The sequence below is a fragment of the Loxodonta africana genome, chromosome 1, assembly GCF_030014295.1.
Source record: "Loxodonta africana isolate mLoxAfr1 chromosome 1, mLoxAfr1.hap2, whole genome shotgun sequence".
NCBI lineage: Eukaryota > Metazoa > Chordata > Mammalia > Proboscidea > Elephantidae > Loxodonta > Loxodonta africana.
Genome location: NC_087342.1, coordinates 48320669 through 48339756, shown reverse-complemented (window position 1 = coordinate 48339756; position 19088 = coordinate 48320669). Strand labels below are relative to the sequence as shown.

At 45.0% G+C, this 19088-nt stretch overlaps 1 protein-coding gene across 1 annotated transcript in view; it reads right to left on the bottom strand.

Annotated features, from left to right (window-relative positions):
- BMP6 (bone morphogenetic protein 6) overlaps positions 1-18884 on the bottom strand; it is a 213589-nt gene extending 194705 nt beyond the window's left edge. Inside the window, exon 1 of the mRNA XM_003417847.4 lies at positions 18239-18884. Coding sequence (XP_003417895.4) covers positions 18239-18884 — 646 coding nt within the window. The remainder of the gene's footprint in view (positions 1-18238) is intronic.
- Positions 18885-19088: the final 204 nt, after the last annotated feature.

Genomic DNA, 19088 nt, shown 5'->3' with positions numbered 1-19088 from the left:
GCCGACCAACACCCCTCCCTCCATGGCGGCCCCTCTCTGCTCCTGGACAGGGCTATCTCAACCTTGCCCGTGGCTTTGATCTGCCTGCAGTTCTTAAATGCTCCCCGTTGCCTAGTGGGAGCTAAGTGACTTTGCTTCAATAGACATTATGTCACCCCCTCAGCGCTTATGTAAACAGAATGTCTAACACCTTCTCGGCGCAGGCCAAGCAAGCCGCCTGAAGCAGAGCTGACAAGATAAGTGCTTTGCACCTGCACCTGCAGGAGAATCCTGCCTCCTCACATGCAAGCTCCCTGCACAGCACAGCCAGGAAGCTGAAACGTTGACTCTGCCGAGGTTCTTTCTAACTCTGATTCATGCTTATTAAGATCACAATGACATTAGACAGAGGGAAAGTAATTCTTCTTCCTGAGGTTTTTTTTTTTTTTCCTAACCATCTAGATAGAAAGTCAAGAGTATAAACCCTGAAAGGAAAAAGGCACCTTCTCTTTTTATAACCACTACTGTGAACAGGGAGACCCTAGTGGCATAGTGGTTAAGTGCTATGGCTGCTAACCAAAGGTCAGCAGTTCAAATCCGCCAGGCACTCCTTAGAAACTCTATAGGGCAGTTCTACTCTGTCCTGTAGGGTCACTATAAGTTGGAATCAACTCGACAGCACCAGGTTTGGGGTTTCGGTTTTAATGTTAACAGGGAGCCCTGGTGGCAAAGTGGTTAAGAGCTATCGCTGCTAACCAAAAAGTCAGCAGTTCAAATCCACCAGCCACTTCTTGGAAACCCTATGGGGCAGCTCTGCTCTGTCCTACAGGGTTGCTATGAGTTGGAATCAACTCGATGGCAATGGGTTTGGCCTGGTTTACTGTGAATACAGTACCACCCATCTGTCAGTTTGTTGTACTGTGGTGGCCTATGTGTTGCTGTGATGTTTAAAGCTATGCCACCAGTATTTCAAATGCCAGCAGGGTCACCCATGGTGGACAGGTTTCAGCAGAGCTTCCAGACTAAGACAGACTAGGAAGAAAGGCCTGGGGATCTACTTCCAAAAATTAGCCATCAAATGTTCAGTGTTTTTAGTAGTAAGAGAAAAAAGAAGACAGCATACACCAAATTGATTTTAGAGAAAATGACCTTCATTGACCCAAGAAGCATTCGATGAGTATCTACTAAGGTCAGGCACCATGCCAGCTGCTTGGCCCGGGTGGGGGCGGGGGTGCGGGTATCAAAGAAAAGATCATCTGATTAGAATCAGAGAGGTCAGTGTTGAAGGGACTTTAGAGATCACATAGTTCAACTGCCTTATTTTACAGCTGAGAGGCTGTGGTTTGCCCAAAATCATGCAGCTGGTGAGCAGCTGGAGGGGCTAAATTGTGCCCCCCATAAAGGTATGTCCAAGTCCTAACTCCTGGTACCTGTAAATGTGACCTTCTCCGGAAACAGGGTCTCTGCAGATGTAATTAAGTTAAGGATCTCAAGATGAGGTCGTCCTGGATTTACTACAGGCAATAACCCAACGACCGGTGTCCTTACACAAGTCCCTAGGTGGTACAAATGGTTAAGTGTTTGGCCACTAGTCAAAAGGCTGGCAGTTCAAATCCACACAGAGGCACTTCTAAAGAAAGGCCTAGTGACCTTCTTTTGAAAGATCATAACCACTGAAAACCCTATGGGGCACAGTTCTACTTTGAAACACATGGGGTCGCCATGAGTCAGAATCAACTCGATGGCAACTGGTTTGATGTCCTTATGAGAGAAATGAGGGGGAGATTTGAGACTCAGAGGCACACGGGGGAGACAGCCATGGAATGACAGAGGCAAAGACTGGAGTAATGTGTCTATAAGCCCAGGAACTCCAAAGACTGCCAGCAAAATCTGGGGGACAGGCAAGAAGCAGATTCTCTTTCAGAGCCTCCAGAAAAAACCAACCCTGCCAACACCTTGCTTTTGGACTTCTGGCATCCAGAACTGTGAGAGAATAATTTGTTTTATGCCTCCAGATGTGTAGCAATTTGTTACAGTAGCCCTAGGAAACTAATACAGAGGCAGAGCCAACACGGGATACGGGTGTCTCCACTACTTCCTCTATGCCACGCAAAGCTCATTTGCAAACACACAACAGAAATTAGAATGGTGCACTGTAGCTTTCCGCAGTAGAGAAAGCATCCTGTCATTAGGCCCTGTATGTTCTTCCTAAGTATCACCTCATATGGGTAAACAAATTTAGGAAAGGCTTCCTTGGCGAGGTGGCATTTGTGCTGGGGTTTAAAGAACAGGTAGAATCTAGAAGTGGACATAGGCAGTTGCGCAATGTGAATGGGGTAAATGATGGAAAGACCAGAAGGAAATGATGGAGCACAGTCAGTTGGCTGAATAATAGCAAAAGCCAAGAGGGGTAGGGGAGATACGGTTGGAAAGGAGGTTGGTATCACAATGGGAATTTGGCTTTATTCAGTAGGCCATAAGGTTTCCAACGAGGATGATGGAGGGAGGGATGACACCCTTGTGTGACAGAAACACAGAGCTGGAGGTGACATGAAGGGTGGATTTGTAGCAGGGAAGACAAGTGCAGATGTCAAGGCCAAGGGTTATAAAGACCCTTGGAGGCTTGGAGAGAGAATAAGAAAAAAAAAAGTTAGGAAAAGAGCAGTAAGAGATTTTAAAAGTCCAGAAATGGACTGGATGTGGGAGTGAGGGAAGAGATTGAAGTTGACCCTAAATAACTAGCCCAGTGGTTCTCAAACCTTAGTCACCATTCAAATCACCAAGTAAGCCTGTTACCATGCAGATCCCCACAGTCTGATTCCATAGGCCTGGGGTGGACCCCAGGAAACTGCATGTTAATAAATGCACTAGATCTGCTGCTGTTGTTGTTAGGTTCTGGCAAGTAGGTTCCTACTCATAGTGATCCTATGTACAACATAACGAAACACTGCCCAATCCTGCACCATTCTCACAATCACTGCCTTGCTTGAGCCCATTGTTGCAGCCACTGTGTCAATCCATCCCCTCAAGGGTCTTCCTCTTTTTGCTGACCAAGCTTGGTGTTCCTCTCCAGGGACTGGTCCCTCCTGATAGCATGTCAAAGTATGTGAGACAAAGTCTTGCCATACTTGCTTCCAAGGAGCACTCTGGCTGTATTTCTGGCAGTCCATGGTATACTGAATGTTCTTCACCAACACCATAATTCAAAGGCATCAATTCTTCTTAGGTATTCTTTATTCATTGCCCAGCTTTCCCATGCATATGAAATGATTAAAAATATCATGGCTTGGGTCAGGCACACCTTAGTCCTCAAAGTGACATCTTTGCTTTTCAACACTTTCAAGAGGTCTTTTGTAGCAGATTTGCCCAATACAATATGTCATTTGATTTCTTGACTGCTGTTTCCATGGGTACTGATTGTGGATCCAAGCAAAATGAAATCCTTGACAATGTCACTCTTTTCTCTGTTTATCACGATGTTACCTAACGGTACAGTTGTGAGGATTTCTGTTTTCTTTACATTGAGTGTAACCCATACTCAAGGCTGTAGTTTTTCATCTTCATCAGTAAGTTTCAAGCCCTCTTCATTTTTAGCAGGCAAGTTTGTGTCACCTGCATATCACAGGTTGTAAATGAGTCCACATTCTTCTTCATATAGTCCTCTTCTTGGATTATTTGCTCAGCATACAGGTTGAATAAGTATGGTGAAAGGATACAACGCTGATGCATGCTTTTCCTTATTTTAAACCATGCAGTATCCACTTGTTCTGTTCACATGACTGCCTCTTGGTCTATGTACAGGTTCCACATGAGCACAATTAAGCGTTCTGGAATTCCCGTTCTTCGAAATGTTATCCATAATTTGTTATAATCCCTGTAATCGAATGCATTTGCATAGTCAATAAAACAAAGGTAAACGTCTTTCTGGTATTCTCTGCTTTCAGCCAAGGTCCATCTGACATCAGCAATGATATCCCTTATTCCATGTCCTCTTCTAAATCTGGCTTGAATTACTGACAGTTCTCTGTCCATGTACTGCTGTAACTACTTTTGAATGATCTTCAGCAAAATTTTACTTGTGTGTTATATTAATGCTATTGTGCAATAATTTCTGCATTCCGTTGGATCACCTTTCTTTGGAATGGGCACAAATATGGATCCCTTCCAGTTGTATGGCCAGATAGCTGTCTTCCAAACTTCCTGGTATGGACAAGTGAGCACCTCCAACACTGCTTCCGTTTGTTTAAACATCTCAATTGGTATTCTTTCAATTCCTGGAGCCTTGTTTTTAGCCAATGCCTTCAGTGCAGCTTAGACTTCTTCCTTCAGTACCATTGGATTTTGATCATATTCTACCTCCTGAAATGATTGAATATCAAACAACTCTTTTTGGTACAGTGACTCTGTGTATTCCTTCCATCTTCTTTTGATGCTGTGTCATTCAATATTTTGCCCATAGAATTCTTCAATATTTCAACTCGAAGCTCAAAACTTTCAGCTTAAGAAATGCTGAGTGTGTTTTTCCCTTTTGGTTTTCTAACTCCAGGTCTTTGCATATTTCATTAATACTTGACTTTGTCTTCTTGAGCTGACCTTTGAAATCTTCTGTTCGGCTCTTTCACTTCATCATTTCTTCCATTAGCTTTAGCTACTCTATCTAAGTTCAAGTGCAAGTTTTGGAATCTCTTCTGACATCCATTTTGATCTGTTCTTTCTTTCCTGTCTTTTTAATGGCATTTTGCTTTTTTCATGTCGTCCCACAGCTTGTCTGGTCTTTGGTTATTAGTGTTCAGTGTGTCAAATCTATTCTTGAGATGGTCTCCAAATTCATGTGGGATATGCTCAACATCATATTTTGTTTCTTGTGGACTTGTTATAATTTTCTTCAGCTTAAGCTTGAACTTGAATATGAGCAATTGATCATCTGTTCCAGTCAGTCCCTGGCCTTATTCCACTGAAGAATAAGTGGAGCTTTTCCATCCTCTCTTTCCACAGATGTAGTCAATTTGATTCCTGAGTTTTCCACCTGATAAAGTCAACATGTATAGTCCCCATTCATATTGTTGAAAAAAGGTATTTGCAATGAATAAGTCGTTGGTCTTGCAAAATTCTGTCATGTGATCTCTGGCTTGTTTCTATCACCTAGGCCATATTTTCCAACTACAGGTCCTTCTTGTTTCCAACTTTCGCGTTCCAATCACCAGTAGTTATCAATGCATCTTGATTGCCTGTTTGATCAACTTCTGACTGCAGAAGTTGGTAAGAATCTTCAATTCCCTCATCTTTGGCATTAGTGATTGGTGCGTAAATTCAAATAATAATCATATTAACCAGTCTTCCTTGTATGTGTATGGATATTATCCTATCACTGACAGCGTTGTACTTCAGGATAGATCTTGAAATGTACTGACGATGAATGTGGTGCTGTTCCTCTTGAATTTGTCATTTCTGGCATAGTAGACTATATGATTGTCTGATTCAAAATTGCCAATACCAGTCCATTTCTGCTCGCTAATGCCTAGAATATCGATGTTTATGTGTTCCATTTCATTTTTGATGGCTCCCAATTTTCTTAGATTCATACTTCTTACATTCCATGTTCTGATTGTTAATGGATGTTTGCAGCTGTTTCTTCTCATTTTGAGTCATGCCACATCAGCAAATGGAGGTACCAAAAGCTTGACTCCATCCAAGTCATTATGGTTGACTCTACTTTGAGAAGGCAGCTCTTCCCCAGTCGTAATTTGAGTGCCTTCCAACCTGAGGGGCTCACCTTCCAGCGCTATATCAGACAATGTTCTGCTGCTGTTCATAAGGTCTTCACTGGCCAATTTTTTCAGAAGTAGACTACCAGGTCCTTTTTCCTAGTCTGTCTTAGTCTGGAAGATCTGGTGAAACTTGTCCACCATGGGTGACCCTACTGGTATTTGAAATATGGGTAGCATAGCCTCCAGCAACACAGCAACACGCAAGCCACCGCAGTACAGCAAACTGATAAGCTTGGTGGACTAGATCTGTACTGATCCATAAACTGGAGTTTTATAGCACTTTGACCGATAATTTTATGTCTATTGAATCCAATAATAAAAAATTAAAGCTTGAATGTATACTTTTTGAGTTTTTATTTTAACTTTTCTAATAATTTATTTTTACTAAATTTTACAAAAGCATGGGTCACAGGAGATTAAAAAATTTTAAAAACAAAATAATAAATTTCTTTTTCAAGGACAGATTGAGAAGACTTCAAGAGATGATTAAGGTGCAGTTAGGGAAAAGGGCAGTTGTGGTTCAGTGGTAGAATTCTCGCCTTCCATTCGGGAGACCAAGGTTTGATTTCCTGCCGATATACCTCATGTGGAGCCACCACCTGTCTTTTAGTGGAGGGGTGTGTTACTGTGATGTTGAATAGGTTTCAGCAGAGTTTTCAAACTAAGATGGACTAGGAAAAATTCCTGGTGATCTACCTCTGAAAATCAAAAAAAAAATAATCAGGCAATGAAAACTCTATAGATCACAACGGTCCAACCCACAACTGACCATGGAGATGGCACAGGACCCAGCAGTGTTTCTTTCTCGTGCATGGGTCGCCACGAGTCAGGGCTGACTCAATGGCAGCTAACAAGGAAAAAGGAAACATGTGGGGAGGCACCCAGAGCAGAGAGGCTTCTCTGAAGCCGACATGTGGCTCTCTGAGTACACTGGCTGCTAGACTCCCCACTCCCACCACCATGACTCCTTCCACCACCCAGCCACCCAAGTCTCCACAGTGGGTCACCTGAAAGCCTGGGCCTGCCTGTCACCATGCCCCACAGTTATATATTATATCTTGATTTCTGCAACTGGTTGTGCCCCCACCCCACCCCTGCCCATGGGTGTGCCCCCACCCCCACCCCTGCCCATGGGTGTGCCCCCACCCCCACCCCTGCCCATGGGTGTGCCCCCGCCCCACCCCTGCCCTGCCCATGGGTGTGCCCCCGCCCCACCCCTGCCCTGCCCATGGGTGTGCCCCCGCCCCACCCCTGCCCTGCCCATGGGTGTGCCCCGCCCCACCCCCGCCCAGCGCCTACTCAGTAGGTAGGTCTAGTGCCCACGTGCCTCCCTACCCTCCTACTGTTTTTCAGGAAATGCCCCAAAATACATCAACAGTCTGAGTGGTAGGAAAGGAACCAAGAGTGAGCAGGTAATATTATAAAAGCTAAAGAGAGATTTCACTAATACGAAATACCTAGAATAGGCATATGTATAGAGACCAAAGTTTATTAGCGGTTACCAGGGGCATGAAGGAGGGGGAAAGGGTAAATCATTGTCTAGGAAGCATTGAGTTTCTGTTCATGGCAATGGAAAATTTGGTAACTGATATTGGCAATGGTTGTATAACATGACTAATGTAATTGGTGTCACTGATTTGTACACGTGAAAAAGGTTGAATTGGCAAGTGTCGTGTTATCTGTATTTTAACATTAAAAAAAAAAAAAAGCCAAGGAGAGAATGTTTCACGAGGGCTATGTGCATGGATAAAGGCGTGCCAAAGTGACTAAGGCCTACAGAGAGAAAGAGGACTCAGGACAGAGTCACTGGCTGCCTTAGATGGGACAATTTCAGCAGAGTGATGGGGACAGAGTCAGACAGCACTGGGAGTGGAGGAGTGGGGGGACAGGGGACAGGAGGTTCCCCCGAGTAGCGGGTGGGGGGTGGGGAGGATGGTGAAGTAATTTCATAAAACAGTTGTATTATGTGACTGGGTGCTGTTTTGTACACTGTATGTTGCTGCTCCTCTAAATAATCTTCCCCTAATTCTAGTGTTTAATGCATATTTGCAGCTATAAAGTCTAAGTGTTTGCCTTGCTGAGGTGGTAGGGTCGTAAGTGACATCAGCCATTCTTTAAGGAAAAGGCTGTAAGGAAATGCAACACTTATATTTTCTTGCAAGAACAAAATGCAGCTTCGACTTAAGCTTACAGAACAGTTGGACAAGGATGAGCATAGGGGGAAAGTTGGCGGTAGTCTGGAGTCTACTTCTATAAAGCTTCTGGACTTCTGCCCTACCTAAATTGGCAGAATTTAGAACAGAAACCCAGAGAAGCATCTTTGTAATGTTTTCCAGCAGGAGCAAATCTTTTAAACTTGAATATTTAGAAACAAGATGCCAAAGGGTCACTAACAACCCCAAACTACTTTGCATGCTTGATCTCAAACTTACAAAAGAGATCTGCCTGTTTTTTATTATCATTTCCCTAAAATAATTATGGAAGGTGAGATGTAGGGTGAAGGTCAATTACAATTGCAAAGAGCATGAAGACATGACCTATGGTTCTCTGATCGAAAAAATCATTCGCGAACATCTTCAGTAAATTCCATTCTTAAGGATGTTAAAGCTTGCTAGATAATAAGCATGAAGGACACTGGCATCAAGAAAAGACGGAAAGTTTTACTGTGTTTCTTGTGCGTTAAGACTATTTCACACCCTAGCACAGGTAACTGTTTTATAAAAAATAGCTCAGAATATGTCCACTATATTGACTGTCGTGATGGTTTCACAGGTGTATACATAAGTCACTTATCAAATTGTATCCTTTAACAAATTGTATACTTTAAATATAAAAAGTTTATTGTATGTCAATTATAGCTCAGTAAAGCTGCTGAAGAAGTCCCTGGGTGGCGCAAATGGTTAACATGCTTGGCTGCTAACTGACAGGTTGGAGCTCCAAGTCCACCCAGAGGTGCCTGGCGACCTACTGTCAAACTAAACAGCCATCGAAAACTCTACAGAGCACAGTTCTACTCTGACGCACATGGAGTTGCCAAGAGTCAGAGCCGACTCGATGGCAACTGGTTTTACTGGCAAAGCTGATGAAAAAAACAATTGCTTGAGAACCACAAAAGGGAACACTCCTAGAATTGGGTTCTGAACATTATCTAGCCCAGGGTTTCTCAACTGTGTTCTGGAATTAAGAGACCTTGGCAGTCAGGGTCCAACCAGGAAAAGAGACAGCCCATCAAGTGTTTATTGCAGAGAGAATTCAATGCAGGGCATTGGTGACATGGTAGTAGAAGGGCTACAGGGGTTCGATGAACCTAACAGGGATGGCGCAGGACTGGACAGCGTTTCATTCTGTTGTGCATGGAGACGCCATGAGTCAGGGGCCCACTGGATGGTAGCTATCAAAAACAACAATTTTGCCAGAATTCAGTTAGGAAAGACCCCACTGCAATGGACAGCTGACATGAGAAGAGGTGGTGAGAATTCATGAAATATCTCACCTGTACAACATTGTTCAAGAAACACACAAATGCCTCCGAAATACCTCAGATGAGTTACAAACTTGTTAGTGTGTTCTTGTTCACATTATTGTGTTTTCTTACTCATTTAATCTGTATAGCCTTTTTCATAGAAAATAATTCAAAGGCAAATGAACCTACTGTACATACCATGTACAAAGACCTCTGGATTTATGGCATCTCTATTCATTTAGTTTTACTCTGATCTAAATATTCTCTCCTGAGGAAGCCTTTTAAAGTCCCCTGATCCTGTCTTGAGGGCCACTAAGACACTTTGGTGGGTTTCTCAATCCTAAAGTCACACTAAGTTTTAGTAAGTTTTCAGAAAGGAAGGAAAAATATTTAAGCCTTCTCCTAACAACTCCCCAAATTTCAATAATTTAACAAGCACAGAATTCCTTTAATTCTTGTCCATTCTTCAGTCTTTTTCTTTATTTTACTTGCCAAATCCTGCAGTGCATGGATCAAGCAGGGCACAGGCCAGGGATAAATTTAATCACTCCTATCTGTGCCTGAGGGACTGTCTAGGTACTATGGTGACAGACACCTCAGTGAAAGTATGCAGAGGAAAACATATTTTTAAACTCCTAGACTTTAAAAAAAAAAAAAAAGGAGAGAGATTTTAGACCGATTTGGTGTCAACACATAGAAACCCAAAATAGGGCTCCCATACTCACTGAAAATCAAAATTACTTACTTGAGGCAAAACCCCAGAAACAAAACCGTATTCAACAATGCTCAGCAATTCAACTCCTCCCCCAGACTTGGCATATTTTGAGTTTTAATATTTTCATTCGTTTGTTGTTCTGGTTCAATGTACGGGTTCACTGTTGTTATTGCCACGATTTATTCTAATGTGGGAATGCTCAAATAAAATCTGGAAAAAGCAAAGTAAAACCTTTTAACCCTCAGTTCCATAGTTTACAAAATTCTATTCTTTAAAATATTGAAATGTGATTCGTAGATTTAAAAAGAAAAAGGAAATAACTGGTCCCAGAGGTTAAACAAGGCCAATCATAAAATCTCTTGACCTAAAATATAACTCACTGCAACTCGTATACCCTTGATGGCTAACGTGAGGGAATGTCTTTCGTGTTTCAGGTTTATTCACAATTTACCTTCCTTCTGGGTCCAACCGTGGATTTAGAGCCATTTTTTTTTTCCCCTATCAAGTTGCTTTGCTTTTCACATTGACTTGTAAGGACTTTTTATACAGTCTAAATATAATTTTTTTCTTTTCTGTTAACTATATACCAGAGATGAAGGACAGTCATAAACTCTACAAAAAAATTTGCGTTTGAAATCCCCAGGCTAAATCAGCCCATGAAACAGCTCACAGCAACCGTACTGTGAGTTCACACTCCAATGTGCAATTCAGGACTTTTTTCCAGCTCATGTTCTTGTACAGGAAACCAACAAGACTGTAAATACAGGAACAACAATCAACAATGGCAGATGTTTCAGGCTAGAAGTCACATTCTGGGCAAGGTGAAAGGGTAAGTGGCAGGAGAACTGTAAGGGCAAGCTCTTTGGTGGATGTCACCATTCCCCTGTGGAGGGTTCGGAGCTTCCTCAGGCGCTTTTTCTGCCCACAGTGAATCCACACCACTCCTCCCCCAACACACTCCCCGCTGATGAGGAAAAAATCTGAACGTAAATGACCATCACGGACATTCCAGGCCTCAGACGGTCTCATGCTGTCTAACAGAATCAGTCATCAAGGGTGTGGGCCCCCGAGCCTGAAAGTCCGGAAGGCTCCCCCCCTGAACCAGAACTTCATTCTGCAAAAATGTCTCAGGGAGATTCTTCTACCCAGTCATCAGGGACTGTGTTTGAGATAACAAGGCCATGGGGACCCATCAAGGAATTACTGATGTAATTTAGATACCATCTCTATTATGGACCCAGTCTCTTTAATAATGGAGATGGGAAGGGCAGGAAAAGAATCGGCCTGAGGGATATCAGTGAAACAATGCCACTCTGAGCAACGTGGTTTTCAATTCACTCTGGAGCAGAAAACAATTCTTCAGGGTCAACAGTCCCTCAGCAAACCAAACAAGACGGTATTTATAGAAATGCATAGCTTTTTCTTCCCTCAAAGCAGAGTTCTAGGAGAGATTAAAAAAAAAAAAAAACCTCACAAAATTCTTAAAAACTTGGGTTTCCCTACCTCTTGCTCATGTGGAACTCTTGCTTGGTTTTATAATTTCTCCTTAATTCTCACTCATTCCCGACGACCCAGTTTATTCCCCTTAACTCTCTGATGCCTTAGAATTTCTTTTCAGTTCTGAGTATTTGCTGTTGGTCCCTCAGTCTTAAAATGTAACAGCAGTGAAGAGGAAACAGTGCTGAGTAAGTCTAACAAATCAAACTGCAAATCGAAAAGATTAGATGATGTCCAAGAACCTTCAGAGCTCTAAATGTTATCAATGAATAGTATTAGCTTACCAATAATCTCCAACCTCCCACCAATGATAGAGAAAGTCCAATTTACAAACCAGTTGCCTACTGCTGGGAATGTTTCCCCAGAAAAACGTTATGAGTAGTCATTATGTTTCCATCCAGGTATCAGTGTCGTTGTTTTTGGCTGCTGTCAAATCAGCCCAACTTGCACCCTGTCCAGGGAAAGCCCATGATGGGTTGCAGATCAGACCACTGTGATCCATAGGGTTTTCACTGGCTGGTTTTCTGAAGTAGATAGCCAGTTCTTTCTTCCTAGTCCATCTTAGTCTGGAAGCTCTAATGCAACCTTCAACATCACAGCAGCACAGACCAGGAGAAGAGATAGGAGCAACAGTGTTGAAGAGGATGTAAGGTATTATGAAAGGAGAAAACGTATTTGAATAAAATTAACTCAGTGGTCAAGACGAAGACAGCTGAGGACAATAGAGTGTGCTGATTCTTTGTGGGGAGCATAAAAGACAAGACAGCAGCCATCCCCACATCAGTCCCGGGTGACACTTTGCAACAACGGCAGCCCTGCTGCCCAGTGGTTGGGGTTATGCAGTGGCTCAGGGAGCTTGAGACAGCTATTCACAGGCATGGGGGCTTTGTAAACTGTTCATGTCTTAGGGATTTTCTGTATTATTTCTATTCCTTTTATGCAGGTAGTTTATGGACGCTACTAATCAGGTTTCTGAATGGCACAAGTGGTTTGCAACCCAACAGTGCCACAGAAGAAAGGCCTGGCAAGAAAACCCTGTGGAGCTCAATTCTACTCTGTAACGCTTGGGGTACCATGAGTTGGAATCGACTCAAGAGCAACATGTACTAATCAGGAACCTGACAATCTGATGAAAATCTTGCCTACCATCCTTCCCCATTCGTTGCTGAAAGTGCCAAAGATGGTGAAATGACTAATATTCAAAAAACAAAGCTCAGAATGGAAAAGTTAGAAGAAAACTGTAATAACTTTATATTAAGCTGAAAAAAAAAAAAAAGCATTCCGTGAAGTAATTCATTTTTGCATATGGGATAGGAGGCAAAGGATGGAGGACTGATTTGTGAAAAGGTTACAGAAAGCTGGTTAATTATCCAAGAAATTTTACCTTCTTTTTTTTTTTTGCCTTTTCTAACTTAGCTTCTTAAATAGACTAAGGTTGAGGCAAAGATGACAGAGCTGATAGCTTCTGGAGTTTGTTTTGATATCTGGTATTCACCCCTCTCCTTCCGTATTCAAGTGAAATATTAATTTGAAACCCAACATTTAAAGTAGTTAAACTCTGAAGACACAGTGATCAAAAATGAAGGGGAAGACTAAATCGGCAACTCCTGCCCAAAAGCAAGAAGAGAAGGTGGGAAGGGACAGGAAAACTGGAAGAATGGACACGATAAAACGGGTGGAAAAGAGCGTGCTGTCACACTGCAGGGATTGCAACTAATGTCGCAAAACAATTTGTGTATAAATTTCTGAATGAGAAGCTAATTTGCACTGTAAAGCTTCACCTGAAAAAAAAAAAAAAAAAACCAAACCCATTACCATGGAGTTGATTCCAACTCATAGCAACTCTATAGGAAAGAATGGAACTGCCCCATAGGGTTTCCAAGAAGTGGCTGGTAGATCTGAACTGCTAACGTTTTGGTTAGCAGCTGTAGCTCTTAACCACTGCACCACCAGGGCTCCAGTGCCATAGAATTAAGAGAAAAAAAGGGGGTGAGTGAATAAAGCGCTGAACAATGTTGTTTTGTTTTTTTTCATTTACACTTGAGTTTTATATCACAGAGATTCCTTTCTCCACCCTAATCAGAGTTAAGCTCTTAAGTAGAGGAACTAACCATGATTCAGCACATTCAAGGCTTTATACCCATTCTTAGAAGGACAACGAGAGGAAGCACCATCTGAGGTCTAACAATGGTATCTGTTTGCCCCTTAATCTTAGTTTAAGAACACTTTGTACAATGTTCTTGTTGTGATACCACTGAATTTCACATTTACTATCTAAAATCTATGGAGAACATCTATCTACCTGCTGCTTTGAAGCACACTCTTACAACCAAATTCTCTAAACTGCTTTTCCTGTAACTTGCAGGTGTGGATTTATTTTCTGCTAATAAAAATCTTCCCAAGTACAGGCAGCTTAAGTGAAAACATAGTACTACTGATCCTACATTTATGAGGGAAAAGACAGTACAAGTGTATTTAGTTGTAAATAGAAGTAGGGAATATTCCATTTCTTCCTAATTTCTTTCCCCAAGTGTAATTCTGTACAGAAGATTGCCAATTATTTTTAGTACAAGTTTCTTGTTACTTGTATTAATACTGATCACATCCTGATACCTTTTTTTGAGCATAATTTGAGTTTTTCATTTCATTTTATCCTAACACCAAAGATCAACACTTCATTAATTCAAAATAAATTGGTGAAGTTCGAAATGCAGGGATTTAAAGAAACTTTTTTACTATTCTCAAATGTAATGCACAGTACCGGTTAGCATGCATATGGGGAACTCTTGAAAAAAGAGTTCACAAAACATTATGATTTAGATCTAATACAATCGAATGAACATAAATGTCCCAAATATCTTCACTTACATCAAACTTTCACTCAATAAATAGCAGGTGCACCATTTCTAAATGACCAGAGCTTCCAAATTAACAAAATGGGACTTTACAATGTGGCCTAGGTCTCTTCACTAATTCCCTCTTTATTGAATGCTGTGTGTTCAGTGTTTTTAGATGCTTAGGCTGCAGTGGTAGATAAGCCTGGATTCTGCCTTTTGAGGCTGATATCCTAGAGGGGAGACCAACAAATGAGTAAACTAAAAAGCAAAAGAAAAACTCTTGGGGATAAGGGCAGTCAAGACAATAAACAGGGCGGTGTAATGGTATCAACAAGGATGGGGGTGGGGGCAGCACCAATTTGTATCAAGTGGTACAGATGACCTCTCTAAGAAGGTGAAGACCTGGAGGATATTTCAGGATACTTCTCCAAGGTCACCATATTGGCAGGCTTGCTCACTAGGCTGCCAACATTTTTTTTTTTTGCACTGGAAAACAAATAGCAAATGGCATCTGCGCCCTGATTGAATGCAGGTTCACGGCATGCTCTGGCCCTTTGCAAACCTGCATCAGGGCAGCAGCCAGCCAGAGTGAGACTGGCACCTGGAAGGTTATACATCCCCGGTGGCTCACCCGCAGAAAGCTGAAACAATCAACATAAACAACAGAGAGCCGGGGGAATGACCAGCAGTTGGGATATGCAAGAGAACTTATCCTATTGATTCATACTTCCTGACAGTCACTCTGGCTGACAAGGCTCAGGGTGTTTTAAATGTATTTCATGAGTAAATCATTCTCCCAGTCCCAGGGAAGACAGGATGTTTACGACTACGCAACACTCTCCCTTATACGTTCAGTTTATAACTTACTTAACCCAGTGTCTACGAGAGCACTTGAGAACACAGTGCTTGTAGCATTTATCTTTCTGTGGATGAGCCACTGAATGCAGCTGGTTACATGCCATCTACATAGATTAGGAAAGCTATAGGATTCTCCCAACAGCCTTATTTTGAGAATCCACACTGCTAACGAATTGCTGTAGTGGTGGTGGCAAGCATTTGAGTTGATCCCAATTCCTAGAGACCCTATAGGACAGAGTAGAGCTGCCCCATAGGGTTTACTAGACTGTAATCTTTACCAGAGCAGATGACCAGCTCTTTCTCCCTGGCAGCAACTGGTGGGTTGGAACCACTGACCTACAGGAGAGCATCAAATGCTTAACCACTGCAACACCAGGAATTACTTTCCTCAAATGCACTGTCCTTATGCTTAGACCCAAGATCATCAGATTTTATCACATCTTAACTTCTTGTTATGAAATGCCCTCTTTCCTGTCAAATGGATTAAGATGAAATAGAATTGTTTGATTGGCAGGTGGCATGGTTTGTGACTATGATTCCACTTACCTGTGAAGGTTTCTTCCTCTATCCATATGGAGCCCAGGGCTGGGCCTACAGCAGGCATAACTTGCAGTCAGAAAGCCCAGTGGTATACTCTAAGGGGCTTGGGGCTAAGCTCTCTACCCACAAGACTTTTTTCAGTTCCATGCAAGTGTGTCCCTAGTGCCTGAAATTGCTCTATTGGTGAGCTCTCTTGGAATCTGTTAGTGCTGATTTGGGGGTCTTTAAAAATTCTTTTTTTTTAAAAAAAATTCTTTATGAAAAAATGAACATCTTCCTAGGGACGTACATGTTAAACCATCAGGTGATCAGGTTTAGCTGACAGTCAGCTTCAAGCAGTGTGACTCAGAAGCACCTATAGACCACGAAAAGTCAGAAAAGTAAGGCGCCAGGAGGATCTGGAGGTCACTAGATACAGTAGACATCACCTACCTCACAAACCTGCCTCAAGCCAGCTCTAACAATTCTAAACATCACCTAAGTTTCCAAACACTGAGTCTTTAAAAAAAACACTGATACCTGGTTCCCACCCTCACACATTCTGATTTAACCAGTATGGGGTACAACCCGGGCCTCTGAATTTTTGAAAACTCTTCAGGTGGTTCTAACATGCAGCAACATCCGGGAGCCACTAATGCAGGGAAACACTGCCCTTACACTTTCACTGGATGGATTACTGACTCCTTCAGAAAGCATTTCCATTCTAACATCGGGATCTGCTGTGCCAGTGGTTCTTGACCACTACGTCACATTAGAGAAACCTAAGGTACTTAAACAAACACAGTGAGACGCTGATGTAACTGCCCTGGGGTACAGCCCCACCATACCTGATTTTTTTAAGTGGCCTTGGTGAGGCTAATGGGCAGCCCAGGCTGAGAACCACAGTCCAAGACTAGAAACTGTTTTCCCAGGGAATGTAACTTGATTCTCCACGGAGCTAGGAGTGTCAGTGCCCTTCCTATGTTCAGGTTGGGGCTACCCCCAAAACGCATAAAATACTTCCCCAAGGCTGTCAGGAAACTTGAGGAGGGAGAGAGTAAGGGGCAGAATTGATTCAGGCAGCAGAAGCAGAGACGTTAGAACCAGCACTGGTCCTCTGCCCCCTATAAACTTTACCCACTGGCATGAGATCTGTCCAGCCTGCTTCATGGAGGTGGCTCAGCCCAGGTTTTGGTTCCAATCAATTTGTGAAAATGTGTGTCCAATCAGAACGCCTGGCAGTGCAGGGAGCAGACTGGGAGGCCCTGGACCTCCACTCCGGGAGATTCTGTGTCATGACTTTCCCAGAGGGATTTCTGTACCACTGGGACGCCAACCCTCCTGCCTCAACACGCTCCTTCCGGCCTTGGCCCCGTCCCCTTAAAGCTCAGCAGAGTTGAGAATGATTACACAGGTGTATTTGTGAAGAAGTTTACTTGGGAATCATTCAAGTAAACGATACCCTTAAATGACGAGTGGATTCGAAACGTGTGTGCTAGTGCCAGTTTGGTAAGTGTCTGCTAACCCTCTGGGACCTGGGCAGAGCCTGCGTCTCACCCAGGAAGGGAAGCCCGCGGAGACCCACCTCACAGCGCTGCCTCACCCAGCTGGGGCATGGCTACCGCACCCTCATTTCTACCAGCCGAGAAACCGTTCGGAGACTCCCTTTATCTACACCAAAGCTGAGCCCGCTTTTGAATGAGCAGCAGCACAAATCAGAGGCACTGATTCCGAAAAAAAGTCTTCCCTACCCCGTTCCTTTACAGATGAGAAAGCTGAGGGGGGAAAAGCGATGTGACTCCGTGCCAGTTTGCCACAGAACATTTGTGGCGGAGCCCGATTTAGCCGCCCTTGAATTTCCATTCTGTTGCCTGGCAACCGGTTCAGCAGAGCTCAGCGCCCAGCCCTGGCCCCTAACCCGCACCCTTTCACTGCTCGTGCAGCATGGTTAACTTTTCCGCCTTTAGGGCACTGGCCAAAGGCAGGTGAAGGAGAGGCTGGGCGAGTTACCCCGATTCTGCTCCAGATCAGGATCCCACCCGGCGCAAGTTCCGCCCGGACTGGCGCGCGCTCGGCGGTCCTTTCGGGACCTTCCACTTCAGCCCTTCCTCCTCCCCAATTTCGTGGTTACAGTTTAGCACAATCTTGTCCGGTTTCCAAAGTTTTCAGCTGCTGCTGGATTCCCTAAAAGTCGCGCTGGGAAAACTGGCACTAAGAGTGTTACGGGCAAAAGAAAACAATTTGGAGGAGAAAGATCAATTGGAGAGGCTTTTTCCTTCCCAGGCCGGCTACTCTTAGCGTCGGACTAATCTACCACAGTTGAGTTAACCCGACCTGACCAGACAGGAGTCCCACAAGCGCGAAACGCGCTCCCGCGGCCGCGTGCCCAGCGCCTCCGCCCGCGCGGGGAGCGCACGTGCTGCCCCGGGCCGCGCAGGTGGTGGAGCGCGCCCAGCCTGTCCCGAGTCCCCGCCCGGCCCGCCTGACCAGCGCCAGTCCAGTGCACCTGGAGCTCCTCCGCATCCCCCCACCCACCGGGGCCCGGGAGACTGGGAAGAGAGGGGGAAATGTTCTTGTCGTTACGCTTAACCCACATCCTTACCCAGGTTCACAAAGCTCATGACCATGTCTGCGTCGTTGAGGAAGGCGCTGTCCTGCGCGCTGGTCAGAGAGTACGCGCCGCCGCCGCCGCCGGGTCCCGCGGCCAGTAGGCTCTTGCGGTTGAGGGGGTGTGCGGCGCCGGGGTGCGGCTGCGGGGGCTGCGGCGAGCTGCCGGTTCCCCGCGGCCGGGGTCGCCGCCGCTCCTCCGGCGACAACCCCTCATCGTCGTCATTGTCGTCAGCGGACAGGGCGTTGTACAGATCCAGCATGAAGAGGGGCGCCGACTTCAGCCGCCCGGGCGGGGGCTCCCCGGGAGGCTGCTGCTGCTGGAGCGCCGGGGACTGAGGGAGGCCGTGAAGGGGCCGTGGCCGGTGTGGGAGCCCCAGCACCGAAAGGATCTCCTTCTGCATTTCCCGCTTCTCGTGCGTCTTGAGGCGCCGGTAGAGGAAACCGGAGGAGGAGGAGGGCGGCGGCGGGGGCGACTGCTCCGCGCGGCCCGGGCTCTGGCCGCCGCCGTCCCCGAGAAGCGCGCCCTCGGCGGAGGCGGCGGCGGCGGCGGGCGGGAGGGGCCGCAGAGGCGGGGGCCCGAAGCAGCTGCACAGCAGCGCCCACCACCAGCACAGCCACTGCGCCCTCCGCCCCAGCATCCCCGCCCGGCCGGGCTGCCCCCGCGGGCTCCCGGTGACACTGGCCCGCGAGGCGTGGAGCAGCGGAGCGAGTCAGTAGCGCGCGCGGCCGCGGTGGCCTTTGACGTGACCAGTCCCCGCCACCCCTCTCGGGGGGCTTGCTTCCCCTGCTGGCCCTCAGTCCTTCCCTCTCATGGTCCTCCGGGGCGCCCCGGATGGCCCGAG